The 12,116-nt window shown below is 39.9% G+C and overlaps 1 protein-coding gene across 1 annotated transcript in view; it reads right to left on the reverse strand.

The window, feature by feature from the left end:
- The window catches only part of HYDIN (HYDIN, axonemal central pair apparatus protein), a 361,269-nt gene that overhangs the window by 258,353 nt on the left and 90,800 nt on the right, over positions 1 to 12,116 (reverse strand). The window contains exon 8 of the mRNA XM_015558788.1: positions 6,376 to 6,500. Within this exon, the coding sequence (XP_015414274.1) occupies positions 6,376 to 6,500 (125 nt within the window). The remainder of the gene's footprint in view (positions 1 to 6,375; positions 6,501 to 12,116) is intronic.

Below are 12,116 nucleotides of genomic sequence, written 5' to 3' on the forward strand. Positions count from 1 at the left end.
TCTTTCTAACACCTGTCCTGAATACTAGTATCACCTTGAACTCTTAGGTTCAATGTCTCTCAATGCCCAGTTGAAAAAATGCAAAACTTAAGCAATCAACTTAAGCCATCTCGTAATGGTCAAATAATCTTTTCACATCTCAGTTTTATTGAAATGACAGAACTAGTTCATTCATTCTTGTTTTGTTTTGTCTTATTTTGTTGTTACCACTGTAGTCTTCAGTGTTTGTATTCTTAACCTTTTCTGGAGGATTTCTTTGTCAAAGGCAGAAAGTTGCTTCAGTTCTCTCTCGGTTTTAGACTATAATGAAAAGGTAACTAAATCATTTCTAGGGTAAAATCAATTGCCTAAACAAACTTGATTCCACTACAGAAGGGCAAACACAAGAAAGGAAGGAGGGTTCTGGTTTGGGAAAACGTTAAGGAATATCATATTAGTCATTGGTGAAATTTAATACTCAATTTCCTTCATTGCTAGAACACTGGTCAAACTCTGGTTGTTGAAAAGGCAAACTCTCCTGGCTGCATTTAACCAAGAACATATCCAGTGGGGGACCAACAACTGGAGGGCAGAAACACAACTGTTTTAGAAACGTGGCCCGTCCGGTTTGGTTTAGTGGTTGAGCATTGACCTATGTATGAACTGAGAGGTCAGGGTTCGATTCCCACCCAGTCAGGGCACATGCACAGGCTGCAGGCTCCATCCCCAGTAGGGAGCGTGCAGAAGACAGCCAATCAATGACTCTCTCATTGATGTTTCTCTCTTCTCTCTCCCTCTCCCTTTTTCTCTGAAATCAATAAAAATATATATATATTTTTAAATGTGACTGAGTACTTCCCCCTCAAGGAGTACCAAAGCTCCTCCTTCTGGAACATTGTTGGAGAAGGCATGAAGAAAAACCCAGGCTAACCTTCCCCCCTCAAATTCATCCCTATTGCAAACAGCTGCAGTGTTCCATCGGATGCTTATTTAGGGAGATGAGAAGCCAATGATCATGGCAGCTTGGAGGAGCTGCCTGGTTAATTGTGTTTAAGCAGTCATTATGGTTTTCACTAATGAAAGCTTGGTTATAGGTTCTGGTCATTAATAACCCGTAATAAAGATGAAAGCATATTCTTATCAGCTGTTTATGTCATGTAAGGAAAATTGCCACAAGATAGTTCACCTCTGTCTGCCATCTTTAGAAAATGACTTTATTCAGGAAACCAAGTTGACACCAGAACCTCAGGGTATGGAAATCAACTTCTCCACGGATGACTAACCTTTCATACACAAATATTCATTTTCTTTAGTGCAGGATGATAAATGTAAATATGGGACCAATCCAAAGACTTACATAAAATCTAGACCGAGGGCCACTGGGAGAATGCAGCTGCATTTCAAAGTAAATGGGTTATGGGAGTAAAAATGCAAATGCAGTAATATGAGAGGCTGGGGAGATGATCACTACGGGGGGAAGCTCACTGCACGGCAGTGAGAGTCTGGGTTCTAACTGGTCTTCTGACTGGTTATGTGACCTTGGGAAGGCCGCTTATTTTCTTAGGAAAATGGCTTGAAAAAAAGTTTACCAAAAATTATACCAGAACAAAATAGAAAATCTTAGATCTATGTCTACTGAGAAATTGAATACTTTTTTAAAAGCTTTAAGTCAAATAGCTTGAATAATGAATTTTTCAATCATTTAAGGAAGAAAGAACAAGAATCTTAAAAGATTCTTTTTAGAGAATAAAAAGGGAGAATAATTCCCAACTCGTTTTATGAGACCAGTTGGCTTTTTAAGGCCAAAGACAAGGGCATTATATTAATAGAAAATGATGGGCTAATCTTTCTTATGAATTTGGATGCTAAGCTCTCAAATAAATTATCAGCAGATCTAATCCAGTGGTTAACTAAGACAATAACATTTAAAATTTAGGTTCATCCCAGAATATTGCACGGATTTAGCATTTGAAAACCAATCACTGCATTTGAAGAATAAAGGTGAAATAATATGTAATAATTTCAACATATACAGAAGTAATTGATGGAATTCAACACCCATTCAAGATGAAAAGGAACCTAGAAATAGAAAATTTTCTTTAACTAATAGAGAGTATACACTAACGATATCATATTAAATGATGAAACTCTGGCACTTCCCCTCTGAGATTGAGAACAAGAGAAGGACAGTAGTTATCATCATTTCTATTAAAAAGATACTAAAAGCCTAGCCTATGCAAGACACAATAAGAATAAAAGGTGTAACTATTGAAAAAGAACTAAACTATCATCTTCAGATGACCTGATTATATATATGCAAAATGTAAGATCATCTACAGATAAATTATGAGCTAATAAGTTAATTTATCAAGGTCTATAGATAAAAGATCAACACACAAAATTTAACTCTATTTTGATATACCCACAAAAGTTTAGAAAATAGAATTAGAAAAAAATACCACACTAGCCATAAAAGAAAAAAAATGAATACATAAAAGACTATAATGCAATGACAAAAGGGCAAACCATCCATAAAAGAAAAGGTAAAAATCTTGAACAAACACTTTAAAATAGAAGACATAAAAATAGTCAAAAAATGCATCAGAAGATACTCAACATTATTAGTCATTGGGAAAATGGCAATTTAAAACAAAATAGATACCACTTCACATCCACTAGGATGACTAAAATTAAAAGACTGACAATGACCAAGAGTTGATGAGGATGGGGAATGTCTGAAATCCTCATACATTGCTGGTGGAAATAGAAAATGCTTCAACCATTTCAGAAAACTTGAAGTTTTTTTAAATAAATTTAGGCATATAAACTACCTTACAATCCAGCAATTCTACTCCTAAATATTTACCTGAAAAATAAAAGTATATGTGTGCAAGTGCGCGCGTGCGCACGCGCACACACACACGTTGTAGAAAAGTGGTTATTAAAGCTTTATTCATAGTAGCCCCAAACTTCAAACACTCCAAAGTTACATTAATAGGAGAATGGATAAGCTATGTATGAGCATACAGTGGAATACTGCTCAGGAGTAAAAAGGGAATTACTAATACACACAACAGCATGAAAAGAATCACAAAAACATTATGTTGAGTGAAAGACACAAAAATAGAGTATATATTATATCAGTACGTTGATTTGAATTCCAAGAAAAAGCAAAACTAATGTAGGGTAATAGAAATCTAAGATGGGGATGAAGGAATTAACTGGAAAAGGCATGAAGGAACTTTCTGAGATAATAGATGTTCTATATATTGAATGCCCGGGGTGGCAGTTACACAGGTATTTACACTTGTCAAAACTCATCGAACTGTACAATTAAAATCTGGGCATCTAAATTATATGTACTATAATTAAAATGCAATTAAAATCACTTACATCAATATGAAAAACCAATGAATATATGACTAAATCTAACCATAAGGTTCAAAACTTCTCGGAAAACTACTGCTGAAATTAAAGAAAACCTAGCCACATAGAGGGATAAACCATGTTTATGTAATATGATGATATATAAAGAGGATTATAAAGTAGTAGGAAAGAATGAACTACTCCATAAATAATGCTGAACAATGTGAAAAAGACAAATTAGAGTCAGTTTTAGGTATTAAACTGGAGATTGAAATAACTAAAATACTCAATATCTTTTAAACGACTTTGAAAATAAGAACATCAAAGTGAAGTGAAGAATCACAGGAAGTGATGTGGTGCCAAAGCTGTCTTTGCCCTAAAGCCTGTTGTTAACCCTTGAACTCCTGCTTTAACTATTGTTTTGTATTCCTAGGACAGGCCATAAAGTCTAGGGCCCACCCAAAGTGGAAATGCTAAATTCAAAATTTACAAAACACAGCAGCATAAGAAAGGCCAATTGAGAACACACTACCCCAAATTATGGCAACTTGGCAGGTGCAGGAAGGATTTTTATTTTTTCACTTTCCCCTGAAGCAAGCAGGTCATAAGACCTTCATTGGAGAGGAGCCCTCCTAGACTTGGATGACAGGAGCATCCTTATCTGTAAAGACAGAGGGACACTGAGAGGAAGCTGAGCAAACAGGCCTTACTGTTTCCCCAAGTTTACTACACGCAGCTCATACCCTTTTTTGTCCTATCACATTTTCCCACAACTGACCACTCATCAAACCTAGCGTAAAAACACTCGGTTTATCCACTTCTTCCAGTCTCCATTTCCTTCTGAAGGCTCCCGTGTCACTTAAGAATTACATTAATTTGTATGCTTTTCTCCTGATAATCTGTTTTTTTGTTACAGGGGCCCAGATAAAAGCCTAGAAGGGTACAGGGAAAAGATAATTCGCCTCCCTACAGATAACATGATGGAAAATCATCAGAAACAATAAGCAGCAAATGAAATAAATTATAAATAAATAAATAAACAGACAATATATGTGAATTATCAGAGACAAAATATAAATAAGTTTAATATATTTTAAAAATAAAAGGAAAACTTGAAAAATAAGAGTAGAGAGCACTTTGATTTAAAGAAGAATCAAATAAAATTTCAGAAATGAAAATAATTATAATTGTAGACTTCACTGAAGAGTAATTATTGAATAGGTAAGAAGTATCCAGAGACGTCTACAGAGACAAAGAAATAGAAAACATAAAAGAGGTTAAAAGGAATAAATAACAGAGTAATAATAGATTAAGTAATAGAACAAAGAGTAACTAATTAAAATTTCAGAACAAGATAATAGAATGGAGAAGAGCTAGTAATCCATATGGGGAGGGAGGGCAGGAGAGGGGAGAAACATGGTCCCCACCTCGCACATACATAAAAATGAAATCAAAGATCAATCACTAACTTAAACCTAGAAGCTAAAACTAATACCCTCCTAAAAGTAAACACAGGAGAATCCGTTCATGATCTTGGAGAAGGCAAAGACTTCTTAGCAAGAAGGCAAAAAGCATTAATCCTACAAGAAAAAAACTAATAATGTGGATTTCATCAAAATGAAAAATGTCTGCTCATTAAGGAATATCATTAAGGAAATGAAAAGGCAAGCTACAGTCTGAAAGAAAATATTAACAATACATATATCTGGCAAATGACTAGTATTCAGACTATAAAGTTATAAAGTACTCTTAAAGTTAATAATAAAAACATATGAATGGCTAGTAAGCACATGAAAATGGACTCAATGTCATTAATCATCAGAGAAATGAAAATTAAAACCCTAGAAGACATCACTTTATGCCACGAGTATATCTAAAATGAACAATACAACACCAGGTGCTGGCAAGGCTGTGAAGCAACTGGAACTCACTCTTTGCTGGTGGGAGTGTAAAATGGCAGGACTACTTTGGAAAAAAAATCAATGTCCCTGATGTGGTATAAGCTGTGCGTTTAACCTTCCTCTGTTGGGTGACATGGGCCCAAACTTCTTTGCTTAAGCTGGATCAGGTCAGGTTTCTCTTGCCAGCGGCCAGTGAACTCTGGCCAACACTAACCGATAAGAAATACAGACTGTGCCCCCTGGTTATGTGCAGCTTTTATGCTGGGCAATGTAAAGCCAGAACCACTTAGCCGCGTGTCCTTATGCAACGGCTTGAATTGTCCTGCTCAGCTCCGCATCCACAAAGCCAGCAGCTCTGAGCTGTGGCCTCAGTGTCTTCTGTTGCTCTTTACTGGCCGTATGCTTCTGTTTTCTCCCACAACGAGCGCCCTCCTGACGCAGACAATCTGGATCACTCCACGTGAACGGTTCAAAAAGAAATGTGGGGAGGAAATGAGGATGGGAAGTAATAGATGGGAATGGTAAAATATTAACTTGAAAACCAACTTTGGATACTTGCATATTGTACATGCAGTCTACATGGCCATCAATTAAATGAATAATTTCCATCATTATGCAGGGTATGGCCTTCAAGAAACTGCTGTGGCAATAGTCACCGTCTCATACTGTATTTAAGAAAGAAGATATTTGCACATTCTACGGATTACAGTAACTGCATCTTACACAGACTAGTGAACACACAAAAGACCATTCTGCACTGGGATTTATATTTTCAAAATGTCAGACAAACGGAGGAACAAATCAAATGGAAAACACAGGGGGGTATGAAGTTATCTTCAAGTTCCATTTACATATAAATAACCGCAATCTACTAAGGTGACTTCTGGGTATAGGTTCCCTTCTGAGCCCTGTATGTCTCAGGCTTGTAAACACTGGAGAAGCCAGTCAGGTGGGGTTTCTATCTGCCTCCACATTATTTCTGTTGGAGGCATCTGTTCTTTTGTTCTTTACCTGGCGGATCTTAGCTTACTCTCAAGCAGCCCAAATAACCATTCCCTGCTTTGTGTCCTCGTGTTTTCCATCTGACCTTTCTTAAGGGGCGGAACTCTTAAGTAAGGAGAATGTGTACCTGTGTCGTAATACACAATCAGCCGTTTGCTGTGATTGCCCACAGCCTGTGGCTCAAAATCCACTTCCAGTTGCATGGACTCTCCCACGGTAAGCGTTCCAACAGAGGGCTCCACGGAGAACGGCCTGCAACACACGAGACACCCCGTCAGCACACGTTCCTGACTGTGCGAGGGGAGAAGGTATAAGGTCTAGATCTGTAGATGGTCCAGTCCCGACACTGTAACTCAGTGCTGGTGAGGGAGACTTTTCCCCCTAATGTGAAAGGACTTTAGTCTTAATGTTAAAATAACGGCAATAGATCGGCAAGTTTAAGAGAAAATTAAATGACGCGATAATATCCTTGTTTGTGTCCTTGCCATTCGGCAATCCCTTTAACATTCACCGAGTGATTCGGTAAGGGACAGATTTACAACATGGATGCAGATCATGTAATCTGCAAAAGAACAGTACCTTCGAAGGGATACAAATCAAGCTTTGTGAGAGTTCAGAGAAAAAAAGGGCTTCATAATGGAAAAAAAAAAAATACCAGAGTCCCCAACGGAAAGTGATGACTCAATCACAGAAGGTTCATCTGAGGGCAGTTTAACAAGGGATCTATCTACTTAAGGGGCCCAGGAGGAGGGCCAGAGGGAAACTACAAGAGGCCACTCCATCACCCAAGGTTATTAACAGTAGAGCTGTTACCCCCTCTAGGCCCAAAGAGCCGAGGAGAAAGATTGGTTTTTAAAACCCACAAGAGTCCTAAGAGAACGCTACCTTATGAGGAGCAAAGAGCTTTAGTCAAGAGAGCCAGCCAGCCCCCCTTCAGAGGGAAGATACCAGGGGAGAAGTGTCCTGCCCTCACGTCCTCCTGTCTGATTGCCTGTCGGGCTCCCAATGCCTGAACCAACCAGAGGCCAGAGGCCGGGAGCCCGCTGACCTGTGCCATACAGGCCAACCTCCTGGGCGAGGGCAAGCTGGGGAGGGAAGGGTGGAAAGCATTGGAAAAGGCAGACGGGGACAAGTTCGGTGTCTTCAAAATAGAATTTGGGCACGCAGACACTATGGGAGGTAGAGGGGATTTGGAAGCCGTTTCGTCTAATTGTCCTGGAAGGGAGTAGTAAGCGAGAAGCTGGATCTGATCATGAAGCGCCTTAAATAATTTACAGAGTTCTTCCTCCCAAATCGGAAACCCAGCCCACTTCATTATTTTCACGCTCCGTTTCGCTTCTTCCAATTGCTAGCTTTTCAAAGTAATGCATTGTGCAACGTCTGGCAGGCTAAGCTATTTCTGATTAGTTACGTATATCACAGCCAACCCTGAAATCTTCCCTTAGATAATGAGCTTAATTTCAGAACACCTAAGCTTTCTCTGTGAGGGTGCAGAGCTTATGGCCAAGGCCGCACTGAGTGGTACCTGAGATTATTACTGCGGGACCTCTGGTGCTTCCTCCCACAGGCAATTGTTTATTTTCTCTGATGTTCTCCTCTCTTTACCTTTCCTCTTTGATATTAGTCCTTTTCCCATTCCTGCAGCACCAATCCCCAATAAACCCCGGACATTGCTGCACAGGCACAATGGTGCAGTGGTTATTGGCCTGGAGTCAATGGAGTTAGTTTAAAACCCATGACCTTGGGCAAGTCATTGAACCTTCAGTTTCCTCATCTATAAAATGAAGGTAATGACAGCACCTACTTCACAGGACCCTAGTGAGGAATAAAGGAATTGATATGAGTAACGTGCTTAAAATAATGCCTGGCACATGGGGAGTGCTAAAAAAAAGTGTCATTATTTTTGTCGTTGCTATTGTTATTTTCACACCCCTCACTGGCAGCCCCTCAATGGAAGATGAGTCTGGGGATGATCCTGGGTATTTAGATGAGTTCAAATTTTTATAATTCTCCTCTCAATGCTTTACACGGCTCTAGAGATTTCATAAAGAACACACACAGGTCATAGCACATCAACCTCTTGTTCAAACACCTCAGTGGGCCTCCCAACCTATGCCATAAAGTTCAAAGTCCTAGGCAGTTGAGGTCCCACACAATCTGTTCCCAAGCAGTTTTTGCATTCTCATTAAACACAGACATCTGTCCAAATGTCCCCTACACCTGTCACATTCCAAGTCAGGTTGGGGTGGGATGGCATGGGGGGACTTTAGTCTCTTCACCCATAACCTCCCCTGGCACTGCCACCTCCTCTCCCTTCCAGCCAGACTGTGCCCCCTGCACAGACAAACCCCACGCCTTCCAAAGCCACTCATCACAGCCCGGGCTCAACATCGCTTCTTACATAGAATCTTCCCCAAGTCTCCCTCTTGCTAATAATGTCTCCTTCTTCTCAGAGGCTATAACTTACTTTTTTTTTTTTTTTACTTCTTACTTCTTCTTACCTTGTACTATACCGACTTTTCATACCTGCTTCTCTCAAAAGCTAGAGACTCTCGAGATGAAAGGAAAGGAAAAGCAAACAAAGTTTCATGAGCACATACTCTATGCTGGGTACTACACGGGCACTCTACATATGTTAATTCCCAGAATCCTCAGAAACACCTTGAGAAAGTAGGTATTGTTATTTGCATTTTAGACTGAGAAAACAGATGCTCCAAAAAGGCAGGCAACTGTCCCAGAGTTACCCAGCGAGGCAGTGGTGGAGGTTGAATGGAAGCATACCTTCAAGTTCAGGTTCTTCCTGTTTACCCAAGCCACCTTGTTAGACTCTTGGTGTCTCTCGCCACTTCAGGCACAGTTCTTTATTCACAGGAGCCTCTCGCAGAGGCTGTCAGACGCAATTACAACCCACTCTTAGAGGGAAATAAAAATATCTGTAATCATACATTAGTGATTATCACATCCTAGTGGAACGGAAGCGGAGCAGACTTTCAGTATCTCACGAATTTCGGCTTCATGTGAGACGAGGTTGAGTCTCACAGTCTCAAAAGTTCCTTCCTTCCTTATGGCCCCAGTAAGAATCTAAAATGTTGAGAACTGGCCCCCGTTTCCCGGTTAGGGAACAATGTAATCTACTGTAATATTTTCCCCTGTCTTTGTCTCCCTAGTTCCTAATGTTTTTCTTCCTGCCCTGAAATGAAATTGCTTTCATTTTCTTTTCAAATATTTCTTGGTAGCAAAAGAACACTTTTGAAATGACTCGGGTAGTGTTACATTGCAGAGCCTAAGCCAATTTTCTGTGAAAAACAAAAGTGACCCTTCTCTAGAACTCCAGCAATCCCAGTTCCACGGAGAGGTAACAGATACTTTGCTGTTGTGCTAATGGTTGGGCTTGTATTACACTAAATGTCTTCAGGACCTAGGCAATCACCTGGGATCGCCATAGCTACTTAGAGCTGCCTAAGCACGCTCAGTAAATCAGACAGTAACTGGGTAGAGTGTGTTAAGTTCCGGTGCTTAAGCCTTGTCTCTAGTTTAATTTTTTTACTTCATTTTACTAAAAGCAGACAGGCTGAACAGGCTAGAATCTTACAAAGAGCTAAAAGCACTGCTCCTCCGGGTATAAGACTGGCTTTCTCTACTAAAGTGTTTGGTTTTGATATCACATCCTCATTAATCCCAAATACTTGATGAGGGAGGGAACTTGGGTTTGTGAAAAAAACATGAGCCACAGGAAAGATTTTAAGGGACTTTGATTTTTGTTCAATCTACGGCAAACGGCTCTTAAGAACTGAAACTATTCCATCCAAATGACTCAATGCTTTAGCAGAAGACTAAATATTGGCTCTATTTTATTAAATATTGAATAAAATATTAGTACTTTTTCTTCAGATAAGCTTTTTATTAACTGATTCCTAACTTGAGGTTTTGGATTTTGAAATTGCTTCTTAATCTTTTCTATTTCACCTTCCAAGATTAATCCTACTTGAATCATCCAAGTCATTCTGGCACCTATTCGAGTGTTAGGTCAAATCTGTAATAAAGCTAAAGAGTAACTGTTTATGTTCTTTGTATATTTTATAGCAAGTGCGGCTCCTTATATTAGTATAAAGAACCTTGTGCTTATTGTATAATACTTGGAGCCTATTGTAGCTTTGCCTTTGTGCTAGCCTATAAACATTTATTGAGCACTTGTTTACTTTAGATACTTCGTTAAATGCTGGGGACACAAATGACGTTAAATACAACCCTTGCGTTTGAGAAGCGCATATTCTAACGGCAGCAACAGACCTATAAAGTTACTTTTCTTTTTTATAATTTATATGAATTTGACCATTTGTGAATGTAAACATTAATTGAATCATTATTTCAATGAAAAGTATATGGTGTTTTTTAAAACTACTTCCTGTGCGATATTATTTCTAACTGTATATTGGCTCTAAAAGTAGTAAAGACCAACAAGAGATGCTGGGTTTTTGACTGACTCCAAATTCTCAAACCATATCCACTGCTCTGCCATGTCTATTGACAACCATATTAACCGAAATCGTGGTCCCCAGCGCAGTCGGGCAGCAGTCACCTGTGTGCTTTTCAGAATGGACACTTGCCAGGGGGTCTCCCAGAGATCTGATTCAACACGATGTGACCACAAATCCAGCCACGACCCTTTTCATTGTAACCCTCGGGGTTCTCAGCTGTAAACAACAGAAACCAACTCTGACTAACAAGCAGAAAAGAGATTTATTGGAAGGATTTGAAGTTGCTCACAGAATTGACAGCATGGTTGGAAAAATGTGCATTTTGTGGAACGAACATAAAACTATTATTTTATGCGAAATCTAAGCAGGAAAACAAAAATATTTGCAGGCAGGGAATTTAATTGAGAGTCTCGGTTATGCCAAAGATGGAAATGATGGGAAGCCCAATTTAAGACAACGAGAGAGCTCAGGGATTAGTAACAACAGCCACTTCCACCCGGGCTGGAGACAAAAGATGAGGGGGAAGTGTGACCAGGCGCTGGGGGCCTGGCAGAAGGTGGAACCCACGGTGGGCTTGTCTGAAGGGCTAGAATCACAGGGAAAATGCATTTGCTTGTTGGGGACTCTGCTGAAGTTAGAGAGAGAGGAGGAGATATACCCTGGCTTCTTCCTACCCACTAATCTCCTTCTAGTGCCACCCGCTGGTCAAACCCAGCGGGTACCCAGCTGACTCAGGAGGCTAGGGGGACTGACACAGCCTGAAGGTGACACTGAGTATGATAGGGAAAGGGTGAGGAATGGATCTGCGGGTACAGAAGCCCAGAACTGCGTCATGTCTATTTTAATCCAGGCTTTGCTATTAACTTACTGGGGGAGTTTCGATAAATCATTTATTTCCCTTCTCAGACCTTACTGCCTTCATCTGTAAAATGGGAATGTTGGACTATAGTTTCTAATGTCTTTATGATTCCCAGCTAGTCCGTAAGTTGGCTAACCATTTTACCTAGAGGTGTTTCTATATGAGGGGAAGGTGATTCACGTTCATAGTGACGGATACACATGCTTGAGGTATCTTCCTGCACTTCACACTATTCGATCTGCGGAGTGATTTTTGTTTCACTTTACGGAAGTGCAATATGTAAAGAAACTGTCATGTATGCGGAGCTGTGAAGATTCCGCCAAACGGCCCAGGAGGATGTGCTGCCTGCACTTGTTTGCCCACCTGAGCTGGCTTTTCTTTTCTAATGGAAGAATGCCAACGTAACGGAAGTGGTAACGTGTATCGCAGATGGCGGTTGTGGGAGGCCTTTTATTAAATTTTTAAAAACTGGTTCTTTCTAAGTCACGGTGAGCCAGCTGAACAACCGCTTCCTTCTCCTTCAATCACAAG

Source organism: Myotis davidii, unplaced genomic scaffold (assembly GCF_000327345.1).
Source record: "Myotis davidii unplaced genomic scaffold, ASM32734v1 scaffold453, whole genome shotgun sequence".
Lineage (NCBI taxonomy): Eukaryota > Metazoa > Chordata > Mammalia > Chiroptera > Vespertilionidae > Myotis > Myotis davidii.